This window comes from Bombina bombina, chromosome 2 (assembly GCF_027579735.1).
Source record: "Bombina bombina isolate aBomBom1 chromosome 2, aBomBom1.pri, whole genome shotgun sequence".
Lineage (NCBI taxonomy): Eukaryota > Metazoa > Chordata > Amphibia > Anura > Bombinatoridae > Bombina > Bombina bombina.
Window position 1 is genome coordinate 938769737 of NC_069500.1, and position 15630 is coordinate 938785366.

Below are 15630 nucleotides of genomic sequence, written 5' to 3' on the forward strand. Positions count from 1 at the left end.
CGAGCGATGCGCTAATATGTTTGCACTCCACTTGTAATCTAGGCCATACTTATTTTTTATTAGACTATTATATGTACAAATATATTTTAACATTCAATATTAACAAGATTTACTAGTTAGTGAAAGCAGATATAAGTAATCCCTAATTAGAAACCTATGGCAAGAGCAAATTGTATGTTCTCTAACAGGAGACTAATATGTAAAATGTTTAATGACTCCAAATAATTAAAGAAATGTAATTGCAGTGCAAATTACCTTGGTTAGATGTTATCATAGTGGGGATATTCTTTGTTTTCATTTGCATTTAGGAGATTATAGTTCATGGAGGGATTAAAGGGAAAGTCAACACCAGAAGAAAGATAATCCCTTTATTACCCATTCCCCAGTTTTGCATAACCAACACAGTTATAATAATACACGTTTTACCTCTGTAATTACCTTGTATCTAAGCCTCTGTTGACTGCCCCTTTATTTCAGTTCTTTTGACAGACTTGCATTTAAGCCAATCAGTGCTCACTCCTAGGTCACTTCACGTACATGAGCACAATGTTATCTATATGAAACACATGAACTAATGCCCTCTAGTGGTCAACATGCATTCAGATTAGAGGCAGACTTCAAAGTCTAGCTTTCAACTAAGAATACCAAGGGATCAAAGCAAAATTAGTGATAAAAGTAAATTGGGAAGTTGTTTAAAATTACATTCTTTATTTAAATCATGAATTTTTTTTTGGACTTCACTGTCCCTTTATGGTTGTGGTTTCTGCAAATTGTTTGGGGGGGGGGAAATGTCGTCTGATGTAGTTGTTATTGTACTTCTATAATGGTGGCTATAAAAGTAAAAGTTTTTAGTATTGTCTTATAAGAGCATAGACTCTGCAGAGTTTGTTTGTTTAAGTGTCTGCGTTTATGATTTAGCTAGAAGATTGCTTAAGCAGGGACATCATAAACTCTTGTTCAGCTTGTGTATGTTAACCTTATTTGTAATGCCTTTGTTAGCTAGCTGTAGAACATAAAGGGACAGTCAACTCCAAATGTTTTATTGTTTAAAGAAGATAGATAGTCCCTTTATTACCCATTCCTCAGTTTTGCACAACCAACAAGACTACCTTGTATTACCTTGTATCTAAGGGGCCGATTTATCATATGTCTGTCCGACATGATCCGCTCAGCGGATCATGTCCGACAGACATCGCTGAATGCCGATAGCATACACTGTTGGCATTTAACATTGCACAAGCATTTCTGGTGAACTGCTTGTGCAATGCCACCCCCTGCAGATTCGCGTCCAGGGGGAGTAAATCAACTGATCGTATGAGATTGGGTGGATTGATGTCCGCAGCATCAGAGGAGGCGGACTAGTTACGGAGCAGCGGTCTTAAGACCACTGCTTCATAACTGCTGTTTCCGGCGAGCCTGAAGGCTTGCGTAGAAACAGGGGCCATTCGGCCCTTGATATATCGGCCCCTAAGCCTCTTCTGACAGCCATCTTATCACATGGCTATTTATTTATTATCTATTAACTTGCATTTTAGCCAGTTAGTGCATTTATCATTGCACCAGCAGTTCTTGTGAACTGCTTGTGCAATGCCGCCCCCTGCAGATTTGCAGCCCCTAGCAGGGGGTGTCAATCAGCTTGATCATATAGGATTGGGCGGATTGATGTCCGCAGCCTCAGAGCAGGTGGACAAGTTATGGAGCAGCGGTCTTTAGACCGCTGCTTCATAACTGCTGTTTCCGGCGAGCCTGAAGGCTCGCACGGAAACAGGGACATCAAGCTCCATTCGGAGCTTGATAATTCGGCCCCGCTGTCTGTAGTGGCTTAGAAACAGGCAGAAATTTAGAGGTTTGAATGTTATAAAGTATATTAATATAACATTTTTGGTTGTGCAAAGCTAGGGAATGGGTAGTAAAGGCGTTATCTATCTTTTTAAACAATAACAATTTTGTTGTTGTCTGTCCCTTATTATTATTGGTTATTTGTAGAGCGCCAACAGATTCCGCAGCGCTAACCTTTAAGAATTGAGGTACAGAATAAATAATCAATAAGGAAAGGTCCTGAGGAGGACACTGGTGTGTGTATATATATATATATATATACATACACATACAACAGAAGTAAGTACACCCCCCAGGTACATATATATACAACAGAAGTGAGTAAACCCTTGTGCAATATCACTTAAATGTCAAATGATTCAAAATTGTATCACCTTACTTCTATGTTTTACAGTAGGGTATTTACTCTTATGCAATATTAAAAAACTAACAGGTTAGATTTACTATATTAAAAACACAGTAGGAACTCAATGCAACAAAAGTCAGTACATCTTTCATTACTGAGATTCCTTTTATTTTTTTCAATACTTCGTATGTCCACCTTTATTTTTGGTGACAGATTCAATCCTCCTCGGCATGGAGGATACCAGTGTTGCACACATTTCTCGAGAGATGTTCTGCCATTCTTCAGAGACAATTATTTTTCAGCTGCTCTTGTCTGCAGGGGTTGTGTTGCTCTACCTTTCTCTTTCAAATAGCCCAAAGGTGTTCTATTGGATTCAAGTCAGGTAACATACTTGGCCAGGTCCTAGTTTATTACTTTATTCTTCTTTGGAAACTCTTTTGTGATTTTTGCAGTGCTCTTTGAATTGTTTTCATGCTGTAGTATTCCTCTTCTGACAAGCTTCTGGGAGTTATGTTGTCAGACAGTATGTTGGTATGTTCATCACGCTTAATTTCATTCTGTTTAGCAAAGTTTAATCTTGCAGTTTTGTGCTGAAGAGCAAGCTGTCCTTAGAGGGTTGACATTATGCAATGTCCTTCACACAGGCTTCAAGGAATGTGTTCCCATGGCCATGCAGCTGTACCTTAGAGTGACATCAACAATGTCAACTGGGGTGGCGTAAAGCATTATACGTTCTCTGGAGTGATGAATCATGCTTCTCTATATGGCAGTTTAATGGAAGAATTTGGTTGTGGCGGATGCCAGGAGAACGCTACCTAGTCGAATGCATAGTGCCTACTGGAAAGTTTGGTGGAGGAGGGATAATAGTCTGGGTCTGTCCTAGTGCTATAGGATGCTAAGACATTTTAGAAAATTGGGTGCTTCCAACTCTATCAAAGGCCCTTTCCAGTTCCAGTATGACATATATATCTCAATTCCTGTTATATGTTCTCACCACCTAATGTAACTTTTCTCCACTTTCCCAGGTGTTCCGTTAAATGCATATATATTTATGTATGAAAACACATCAAGTTAATTGCTCAATCGGGAATAAACAATGCTTCTATAGGTTGATTCCCCCTAACCACCTAAGAATAGTCTCTTTTTGCCCAGTTATATATGCCAGACCCTGCCTATTTATATATATATATATATATACTGTATGTATATATATATATATATATATATATATATATATAAGCTGGTACTTCTTATATATATATATATATATATATATATATATATATATATATATATATATATATATATATATACACACACACACATATATATATATATATATATATATATATACACACACACACATACATACATATACACACACACACACACACACACATATATATATATATATACACACACACACATACATACATATACACACACACACACACACACACACACACACACATATATATATATATATATATATATACACACACACATACATACATATACACACACACACACACATTATATATAGTTTATTCCTGAATATCAAGGTATCCTCCTCTGAAAAAGAGACATGGCAACTTCAGACGATTGCTTCAGCCTTGGGCCTGTTGTCAACAGGGTGCAGCCATTTCCCTCTAGGCTTACTGGATATGAGTAGTCCATGTCTGGTTTTTACTATTACCTTCCCCAAGGGTCATAATTAACATATTTAGAGAGAAGAGTTAGTAGAGTAAACTCCCTCACAAAACATAGACACACAATACATATACTTGAACTCCAGAGTGTACATAGATGCAGACATGTGCATTACACTTTCTTCTATATCATATGCACATGCACAGTACATTAAGAATCTATTGTGAAAGAAATTTGGGATTGATGGCGCCACTCAATTGCAATATAGGGGTCTATTACCATTCATATAAGGTTGCGTTAGGCCTTGTAATATAATATACAGTGTGGTGTAGGTGCTAAGTATCAAAACAACAACATTTACTCATTGTCAGTTAAAGAAACTAGACCAAAGTAGTGATACTATGTAAGCACTCAAATAAGACCCAAAAGATAGTTTGAGACTGGAAAAATGTCAAACAATATTAAAACATAAAACTTTATTAGAATGTGATCAAAACAATGGGACAAGTTAAAAGTAAAATGCTTTGCCTTTTTATTTTTGTACAATATTTTTTTCTCTGTGTTTGGCTTTGTTTATGCTACAGTTGCTGTAACCTCTTATTTTGTTGACAGCAGTGTCGCTATTCAATGAGCAAATATTGTCATTAATGAATGCTCATTTATAGATCGTTTATAACCAATAGCAATATAAGAATTACTTTATGAGCAGTAACAGTGAACATATTGTGTGAACAGGGTGATTTTTATGGAAAATTACTATTCTTTATCTGAGTTATAGCACTATAGCAAGCAAGTGGGCAGTAGTGATTTATTAGTTGATATCATTAATTTATCGAAATTTAGCGATCAGCAGTACTATATGGATTAATTTTATAATATTTCCTTACAGTGGGTAAGGGTATGATGGTACAACCTAACTTTTTCCCCAAATGGAATATAAATATAAATCACCCTAGGATAGTGTATAGTACCTTGGTTTCGCTACATACATCTAATTATGTTTTTGGAATCAATTCCATATAAACCTATACCACTCATTAGCTGTTTGTATGGTGGTTCCACAAGAGGTAATAAATCTGCAAACTCAAGTATAAATCACACCACTACAAACAGCCTGTCCTTACTCAGCAATATTACCAACAATGAGTGGTGTAAACCTTTTTTTGTAAATAAGTTGGGAGGTACTTTTATTCAGGGCCACACTTCTGAATATATTCCAACTAATATTTAGTAATTTTATCATTACTACCATTGTCTTTTGTACATAATTTTAGCCCAGCTCCTTATTTAACTGATTGACACTATAGTAGTTACCTGTGGCTTTCCGAATATAACCGGTATCTACAACCACATTTTTTGCTGCTAGCATTTTAGTTTTAACTCGTCCCATTGTTTTAATCACGTTCTAATAAAGTTTTATGTTTTAATATTGTTTGACATTTTTCCAGTAACTGACAATGAGTAAACATTAAGAATCTACTCTACTGCCAGGTTTACCTTCTCATCTACTCCAGAAACAGTCTATGGGGTACATTTATTAAAGGGACATAATACTCATATGCTAAATCACTTAAAACTGATGCAGTATAACTGTAAAAACCTGACAGGAAAATGTCACCTGAGCATCTCTATGTAAAGAAGGAAGATATTTTACCTCACAATTTCCTCAGCTCAGCAGAGTAAGTTCTGTGTAAAAAGTTATACTCAGTTGCTCCCAGCTGCAGGTAAAAAAAAATAAAAAAAAAACGAAGAAATGAACAGCAGCCAATCAGCATCAACAGTGCTGAGGTCATGAACTCTTTTACTGTGATCTCATGAAATTTCACTTAACTCTCATAAGATTTCATTGTAAACTTCCTTACACTGAATAGGGAAATAAGATGAGAGTGCAAGAGGCTCAATCCTTCCGCTGTCCTGGGACAGACATACTGATTTGCTGCTTTAGTCCTTTACAATGGGATGTGTACTCCTTTACAATGGGATGTGGCTACTGAGAAACTTTTGAGGTAAAATATCTTTCTTTTTTACATAGATATGTTCAGGTGATATTTTCTAGTCAGCTTTTTACAGCTATACTGCATCACTTTCAAGTGTTTAAACATTTGGGTATTATGGCCCTTTAAGCAGTGGATGCTGCTTATTCCGTGCAAGCCTTCTGGCTCGCCGGAAACATGAGTTAAGAAGCAACGGTCTTAAGAACGCTGCTCCTTCACTCATCCGCCACCTCTGAGGTGGCAGACTGCAATCATCGCGATCAGATACGATCGGGATGATTGACAATGTGCAGGGGGTGGCAGCATATGCTGTCGGCATTTAGCAATGCAGGGTGGACATGATTCGCTATAGTGAATCATGTCCGCCTGGGGTATGATAAATCTACCCCTATGGTTTCTTCACTCAACACACTAAAAAATATAATTTAATATTTCTTTATATTCTGCATCATATTCTCTGCTAAGTTTATCATTCATCATACGAAGAGCATGTTTGTACACAACTCAATCAAAAAGAGGGATTGCTCATTGACTAAGGACACTTATTAGCCAAAAAAACAAACAAATATAATTTTCTCTTTTAAATGCACCAAAGCAAAATAGACTTCAGCATTCAATTAATTTACAAAGGTCGTACAATAATTGTATGCTCATTAATCTAATTTACCTTTTAAGCAAGTGTGTTAGGAAACTGACTTTCATTTTCCATCACTTAATTCCGCTCTTAATTGCAGGAAATACCATTAAATACAGTAGAATTACATAATTAACAAATACATAAAAGAAGCAATACAATTTTTTTTTTAATTTCAAAGGAGTAGTAGTTTTTTTTTTTAACCAATTTCTAATTTCCTTTAATTTCACTTCATCATGTGACAGTTATCAGCCAATCACAGTATATGCTCTGAACCCTTGCACATGCCCAGTAGAAGAAGGTGCCTCAGAAAGTGAGGATATAAAAAGACTGTGCGCTATTTTGATAATGGAAATATATTGGAATTTTTTTTCTAAAATTGCATGTTCTGTATGAATCATTAAAAAATATTTTTTGACTTTAGTGTCCATTTAACTACAAGCTTCATAATATTTCATATCTTATTTGCTACTCTGCTTGTTTAAATAACTAAGACACTTTTGAAAAACTGGTTTGACATGAGTTTTAACCTTGGCTACAGTGTTACCCATGACATTGAAGAGTCAAAGGGGATTGTGGAGAAGTGGGAGTTAGGAAGGTGGGTAAAAGGTGAACTTATGGGCATTAGGATATGAAGGGCAGTACTTAGGGTATTTGGGCGGACCAGTGAACATGTAGGAATGAGGAAAGATATGAGGTTCGAAGTGATGGAAGTGAGGGCATTCTGTTGCCCAGGGTGAAGGCAGTAGGTGGAATATAAGGTGTTGGGGTGGAATAGCTGTAGGTAAGGATATTAGGATAGAAAGAGTGCAGGAGAGGGCATGAGGAAGGAGGACAGATGTGATGTCATTAGGTAGTCTGTGGGTCCCAAATGGTACTTCTACTGTGTGTTTAACCCACTTGCGGGTCAATAGAGTATGTCATTTTTTGACTGTTATGGCCCTTTAATAATCTCAAATTGCAGGGTAGTAAATTACTTTACCCATAAAAAGATATTTCATTTTTCAAAAGATTAAAGGGACACTGAACCCAAATTTTTTCTTTCGTGATTCATATAGAGCATGCAATTTTAAACAACTTTCTAATTTACTCCTATTATCAATTTTTCTTCGTTCTCTTGCTTTTTTTATTTGAAAAAGAAGGCATCTAAGCTATTTTTTTGGTTCAGAACCATGGAATTTACCCACCAATCAGCAAGAACAACACAGTGTGTTCACCAAAAATGGGCCGGCATCTAAACTTACATTCGTGCATTTCAAATAAAGATACCAAGAGAATGAAAAGAATTTGATAGTAGGAGTAAATTAGAAAGTTGATTAAAATTGCATGTTCTATCTGAATCACAATAGAAAAAATTTGGGTTCAGTGTCACTTTAAATAAATACATTATGATGCTGCATAGGAATGTATTAACCATCTTACCAATTTTATTATCAAATTTACAATATTTTTTATTCTTTACACTCCCTCACAGTGGCTCATTATACAAAGCCAACCATGGCGGTCTCTACATATAGACCTTGTGTTTTTCCCACAATTCTTTGCCCAACTGACTTCACCTCTCTGGGTACGACAATGGGTACACGTTGTCTTCACACAGAGCGGTTCCCTTTGGTATCCTTATGTGCATGCGTTGACAGTTTCTGGCATTGCGCATGCGTTTGAGTGCGCATTGTACTATTAATTATACATTTAGCTCATTAATATATGTGCTAGGATTGGTGAATTTGGCTTCCTCATTATAAGAACTACAGGAAGAGGCTGTCTAGCTGAATAACACGGCTAGGTGAAGTGGAATAAAAGTTAAAGTATTTTTTCTATAAGGAGTAACTGTTTAAAAAAAATAAAACATGTAAAGGTTTTTTACATCAAAATAAGCGATTTACCCAAATCTAATTACAGTTAGTTGTATGACCCTTTAATTTACAGAAAGGATGTTGATTCACAGAATAAACTTCCAATAGAAAGGGAATGCAAGAATACCTCGGTAATGCATAAAGCTGTCCTGATGCTGTTGTTTCAGATGAAAATATTGGCATACTAGAAAAGCCTTATAGTTCTTATTTGCAATCAAAATCCGTTTCTATGCTTGCTATCTTGTATAAGCCTCGTGTTACAGTTAATATTAACTATAACAATAAAAAAAATGATGCAGATTTAACAAATTTTACTTTCATGGTTCAGCTAGAGCGTGGAATTTTAAGACTTTTGTTTGACTAGTATCGCATTTTCTTTGTTCTTTTGGTATCCTATGTTGAAAAATATAGTCTCAAAAGCAGCAATGCACCACTGGATATGTTCAGCTAGTTCCAAGTAGTGCATTATTACTCTGGACCTGACTTTAACTATGTGTTAAAACCTATATCTGGGGTTAAGCACGTGGCTATATGCAAACAATACTGCAATAATAAAATGCTTGAACCAAATAGAGTATTTTGTTTTGCACATTTATGTCCCTTTTAATAACAATATTTTTAGGTTAAAGGGATAGAAAGGGCAACATTTAAATGTGCATGGTGTGGCGCATGTGCACTCGCAGCATATGTGCACATGCCTCTGAAAAACAGCAATAACTTTTACTAGAAGCATTTTTGCTAATAGAAGTACATTGCCAAACTGCTTCTATTTCAAATTGAAAGGCACAGTTCAGTATTAAACTTTCTATCCCTTTAAGGAGAATATTAGTCTCTATAAAGAATATATAATACCAACATTTAAAGCTATCTGAAAGAAAAAACAATTGTAGAATGCTTTTATTTTTGTGTCCACATTTATTGCAAATTACCTCTGAAACTTGAGGGTTTTTTTTTATACTGGTGCAGGAGTTGATTTATTTCTTTACCTGACGGTCAACAAACGACAGATAAGATAAATGGGCAGTCTGCAAAAGAATGCAACATTTGACAAAATTTTTTTTTTTTTTTTTTAAATGTTTTAAAATCTTCATTTTGAATGCAGGTCAAATCCCTGTAAAATGACTTTAAACTGATCATGTTGGGTCTAAGAACAGAAAAAAAAAGTCAAGTGATAATGCCTGGAGAATATCACAGATAAAAAATAAATAATCAAAAGTCTGATAACACCTGTCAGGTAAAAGAAAATACATAAATACTTGTCATGAAACAACATGACTAGGTATGTAAGACTATGAAAGAAAGAAGAGGTTAATTATAGTTCAAAATGTTTACATAGTTTATCCTCTTGGCTATCATTATTATCATCATTTATTTGTAAAATTCTACTGTATTCTGTGGTGCTGAATACGTAATCATTAGTGTACAGTACATTTGAAGTTTACCTGAAAAAGCAAATTGATACAGGAGAAGGGTCCTTTTCTGAAGTGCTTACAGTCTGTATATATAAAATAAAATAATTTAAATGCATTTACAACATTCTACTTAGGTTGAGATATTTTTTTAAGGCAGTGATTAATTCCAGTTGAATACATAAAAATACTTTAAATGGACATAGTAGTGCAAGAAAATACATGACTGGATTTGTTAGAGCATGTCATTTTAGCACTACTGACCTTGCAAGTCGATGTGTTGAATTGTGTTGAAGTTAAACACATAGTTAAAGTCCTGCTCAGAAGAGAACTGCTGATTCCAAGCAAAAAGGGCCAGCAGTGAGCCACTCAAAAGTGGCAGCCACATGATCCCACCAATCACTGGCTGTGCCTGCTTGGGACCTGCAACTCTTGAATGTGATTTTAACTGTGTGTTTAACCATTTTGCAAGCATTAAAGGGACAGTCTACCATAGAATTGTTATTGTTTTAAAAAAAATAGATAATCCCTTTATTACCCATTCCCCAGTTTTGCATAACCAACATCGTTATATTAATGTACTTTTTACCTCTGTGATTACCTTGTATCTAAGAACCTTCTTCCACCTCCCTGATCACATGACTGTGACTGTTTATTATCTATTGTCTTAAATTTAGCATTGTTTTGTGCTAAATCTTAAATAACCCCCCAGTGCCTGAACACACTGTTATCTATATGGCCCACGTGTACTTTCTGTCTCTTTGTGTTGAAAAGAGATTTAAAAGCATGTGATAAGAGGCAGCCCTCATATGCTTAGAAATTAGCATATGAGCCTACCTATGTTTAGTTTAATCCAAGAATACCAAGAGAAAAGAGCACATTTGATGATAAAAGTAAATTGGAAAGTTGATTAAAATTAAAAGTCCTATCTGAATAATGAAAGTTTAATTTATATTAGACTGTCCCTTTAAACTCCTAGACTTGCTAGTCAGTGGTGTTAAAGTTAAATGCTATAATGATTTAGAGCATGTCAATTTTGATCTAAAGTGTCCATATAATGTCCTTTTAAAAGTAATAGAAATTAATTTACAGTACACACCAAAACATTGTTATTATTTATGATACAATTATAGTACTTGCTGGTCCCCACAATATTCAATATTCAAATACCTGTACATTTAGATATATCATTATTTTTATCTATGATGGAGGATTTATTTAGTTTTAACAAGTGTGCATCATGCAGAAATATAAAAATTGAGCTATCTGCAGTTTTAGTGTTACATAGTACATTTGATCCTACTGCATTATTTTGCAGGAATAAATATAAAGGAACTGTTTGCTAGTTCCTTGAACATAGCAAATAATAAACCAGCGTCTTACTGCAATGACAAGCTAAATAAAAAAAATACTTCTCATCAGTTTAACACCAAAGTCTCCCACACTGTAACCTGATCTGTTAAATCTATTTGTATTGGAGCCTCTATGAGCCCCCATTGTTTATTTTTCTTCTTAACTTGTGAACATCTTGATATGAACTTTTTACCTCCCAGATTCATAGAAGCAACTAGAAAGCTGCAGATGTACAGTAAATTACAATTTCCTAGAGATTATGATTTTTGTTGTTGTTGTTATATAACATTAGTAATCCATCAGGGTTTTGCTGCTATGTTTCTGGATGAAAATAATGTGTATAATGAGGAGGAAAGGGGGAGGGAAATCCTTGACTTTTGAGAGCCAGAATCCATTTTCAAACTTTGTAGGGCCTGCATCTCCATTGTAATGTAAATGTGGTTTTCTGAGACTCACAACCAATGAGGGAGACGCTTGCTTGTGGGATTACCTGGGTTTGGTAAAATGATGTGGTAAAGGAGGAGGGGGAAGGAGGAGGAGAGATCACTCACTTGTGACACAGTTCTGTGTTTTACTGTGCAGTTAGCAATGTAAGAGCAGAGTTTAGAGGCGGCTGCTTGTGAAATGCATGCCCAGGCTCACTGTACAAGCCTGCCAGATAGTCCAGGTTAGTGGCCGCTTTGGAAAAAAACGCTTCTGCTGTAGCAAGTTTAACAAATGTACTGTGCACAGAATCCTTCCTGCTTCACTGCTATCGATTACAAACTCGTGGGCTTTTGAATGGAATATTTTGTACAGTGGAATGTGTCCTTAATTTCTTCATATACATTTAATGTGAGAACGGTAAGATGCATTTTTTTGTACTTTTTTTTTCATATGAAGAGCGACTTCATGCAATTTGATCAGTGAAGTTATATGAGACATCTGTCTAATGTCTTGTCATATATTATGACAGCAAAATAACACTGTGCAGGATACTTGCCTCTGGCCAGTGTGTTTATATTGAGCTTTATGATGAATACTTTTAAATATAAAGTAGTACACATCAATCAGTAAGCAGCTAAATGAGCTGTAATGAAATAGGGTGCTTGAAAAAGTATATATGTGTTTTTTTCTATTATTGTTAGGTAGAGGGATTATTAGTACATGCATTGTAGTTGCATAATTATTTTGGGGATTTAGTATGCATTTATGTTGTTCTATAAAAGGGACATACATGTATTAATATAAATTAGGTTGTTTGACCTTAGTGTAGTAGGTATTAAAAAAAATTAAAACCATATAATTGACCTAAATATTGGCAACATTTACATGTTTCTGACATGCTGACTTGTGCACATGCACTGTGCATGCGCTTGATTGATAGTCAAGTATGAGCATGGCACCTCTCTATTCTCTGTATGCTCCAAGGGTGCACAAAAGGAGCAATCTTGGAGCTAATGAATACATTTCAAAGATGTAAAAATCATTACTCTGGGCCAAGTGTTTAATTTATGCTGACTATATCCCTTTAAAATTTAGTTTAAAAACGAAATCCCGTTTTTAAGTGGAATAGATGGTCATGATTGCTCTTTTTCAGTTTTTTTGTAAGGTACATGGCTGAAGTGACTTGCCTGGTTAAAGGGATAGGAAACCCCAAAATGTTCTTTCATGATTTGGATAGAACATACAATTTTAAACAACTTTCCAATTTACTTCTATTATCAAATTTGCTTCATTCTCTTGTTATCCTTTGCTGAAGGGACAGCATTGTACTACTGACAGCAAGCTGAACACATCTAGTTATCCAATCACAAGAGACAAATGTGTGCAGGCACCAATTAGCAGCTAGCTCCCACTAGTGTAGGATATGTGGGTATTCTTTTTCAACAATGGATACCAAGAGAATGAAGCACATTTGAAAATAGAAGTTAATTTAAAAGTGTCTTAAAATGACATGCTCTATCTGAATCATGCATGTTTAATTCTGACTTTCCTATCCCTTTAAATACAATAAGAAATGAGAATTATCCATGTTAGTTACTCAATCCTATGTTGTATTATTCTGGAAAATGTATGGTACATAACTTTTCATCTATATCTATCTATCTATCTATCTATCTATCTATCTATCTATCTATCTATCTATCTATCTATCTAGTGAATTAACCACTTGATTGTCACGCACAAATATTCAAAGTATCTAACTCTTGATTGCATAAACACGAGGCAGTGAATTAACCACTTGATTGTCACACACACGCACTGTAAGTTTTTTATTTCTATCTACACACACAAATATTCAAAGTATCTAACTCTTGATTGCATAAACACGAGGCAGTGAATTAACCACTTGATTGTCACGCACACACACTAAGTTTTAATTCCCTGACTCATAACACACACCAGTGTTTTAACCCCTTTATGTCCTAAAACACACATGGAGCAGTACATTGACTCACAGATTGCCAAAGACGCACAAAGCTAATCAAGCTTTTTTTAGTTCACTGATGCATAACACACACACTGCAGGGATTTAACCCCTTGATTGCCATAAGCACTCATGGAATAGTGAATTGACTCTTTAGTTGCAATGGGCACATATAAGCAATCAAGGGATTAAATGCGGTCCCCTAATATACTCATTTAACTACCTTAGATGTAATGTGGTGCAGCGGCCCCACAATCCTTATCATGCTTTTGCAGAATTTAAAGGGCCACCAAAGAGTAACCCACATTTTTCTATCCATTATAAGTTTCCTATTGTTTGGAATCAAACCGAATATTTAAAGGAATACGAAACCTATTTTTTTTTCTTTCAGGATTCAGAGAGAGCATGCAGTTTTAAGCAACTTTCTAATTTACTTCTATTATCAATTTTTCTTCGTTCTTTATTTGAAAAGCAGGAATTTAAGCTTAGGAGCCGGCCCATTTTTGGTTCAACACCCTGGGCAGCGCTTGTTGGTTGGTGGCGTGCTACCCAGGCGCTGAACCAAAAAATAGGCAGGATTCTAAACTTTACATTCCTGCTTTTCAAATAAAGATACCAAGAGAACGAAAAAATTGATAATAGCAGTAAATTAGAGCATGCAATTTTAAGCAACTTTCTATCTGAATCCTGAAAGAACAAAATTGGGTTTCATATCCCTTTAACACGCGAGTTCACAAATGTGCTACAAAAATAAATATAAATGGAAGCATAACCAAATACTGTGTGCTATTGCTACTTCCTAGTTCATTGCTCTCAGAATCAAAGGAATTTCAGTTTGGTCAAACATTGGTGTTAGAACAACTTACTTTCTATTGCTTCGCTGTCTCGCAGAGATAACAGGTGGAGAGCTCTCTGCTTGCCGCTGCTTATAACTCCTCGAGAGAATTAGCCCCAAGTGCTATTGATTGAGATGCAAAAATAGTCTTTTCTAGAATGACACATCGTAAATTTATTCTGTGATGCTGTCAACCCCAGTGGGGCTTGGATAAGTGACGATGTTGGTGAAATTTAATTTTGTCTTTCAGAAATACTTTCATGAAATTAACTTTTTTTATTTATTTATTGCTAAGTTAAGGTTTTTAAAAGTGAAGCTGAATATAAAATAGTTTAGGTGAAAATTCTTTTTTACTTTTTTAATCAAATTAAAGGGAAATAAAAGTCTAGTAATACAATGCTCTAGTCTAATGTGTTATAGCATTTTATTATTGCACCATTGTTTGCATGTAACTATGTGTTTAACAACTGCAATGGATTAAACAGTTACTGAACTGGGAGCTAGCTAACCTCATCTGGTGAACCAATTACAAGAGACATATGTGTTTAGCTAGCTCCCTATAGTGCATTGCTGCGTCTGAGCCTACCTATGTTTTTCAACAAAGGATACCAAGAGGAAAAGTACATTTGATAATAGAAGAACATTTAATATAAAGATTCTGTGTGGGGAGTGAGGGTGCTAAGAGAAGCTGAAGGAATCTTTAGTGAAATATTATTTTCCAACTGGAAATGGTGTATACCAAAGATCTATTAAAAATGTTTATAGGTGCTATAGAAATAACTACTGAGATATTAAATAATTGACTCAAAGAATTCCAAAGAAGTGCAGTAAGTGTTGGAGATATATACAAGTGTAATAAAGGACTAATTTGATTATTTTTTATTACACTTGTATATATCTCCAACACTTACGGCACTTCTTTGGAATTCTTTGAGTCAATTATTTAATATCTCAGTAGTTAAATACTAATTTGACATATAACTGAATATTCTATAGCACCTATATTCATTTTTAATAGATCTTTGGTATACACCATTTCCAGTTGGAAAATAAATATTTCACTAAAGATTCCTTCAGCTTCTCTTAGCGCCCTCACTCCCCACACAGAATCTTTATCCTAAACTGAAAAGATTGAAGGATCTTTTTTCCCTAAGTGAGGTGTTTGGAATCCTTTTTCCAGCGCTCTACTTATCCGCACACATATCAAAGAACATTCAATACTCTTGTTGAACCCCTTTAATGAATGAACATAACTTCCTCTCTTCTGACTCACATTTCCGATAGCACCTATGCCAATCTTAAAG

The 15630-nt window shown here is 35.2% G+C and overlaps 1 protein-coding gene and 1 long non-coding RNA gene across 5 annotated transcripts in view; one reads left to right on the top strand and one right to left on the bottom strand.

Moving 5' to 3' along the window:
• LOC128649879 (protein Shroom3) overlaps positions 1-15630 on the top strand; it is a 556958-nt gene that overhangs the window by 288120 nt on the left and 253208 nt on the right. The window contains exon 1 of one of the 4 annotated variants that reach the window (XM_053703408.1): positions 11658-11924. The exons of 1 other annotated variant lie outside the window; for it this stretch is intronic. Coding sequence is in view for 1 of the 3 variants with exons in the window: in XM_053703407.1 (XP_053559382.1) it covers positions 11914-11915 (2 nt within the window). In the remaining 2 variants the exon portion in view is untranslated. Of the gene's footprint in view, positions 1-11657; positions 11925-15630 lie in introns of those variants that run through there. 2 more of the 4 variants (XM_053703407.1, XM_053703409.1) reach the window with 2 other exon arrangements.
• On the bottom strand, positions 9382-14427 carry LOC128649882 (uncharacterized). Its single transcript, XR_008400703.1, has 3 exons — positions 14358-14427; positions 9762-9814; positions 9382-9463 (listed from the first exon to the last, which is right to left on the bottom strand). It is a non-coding gene; the product is annotated as an uncharacterized LOC128649882 (long non-coding RNA).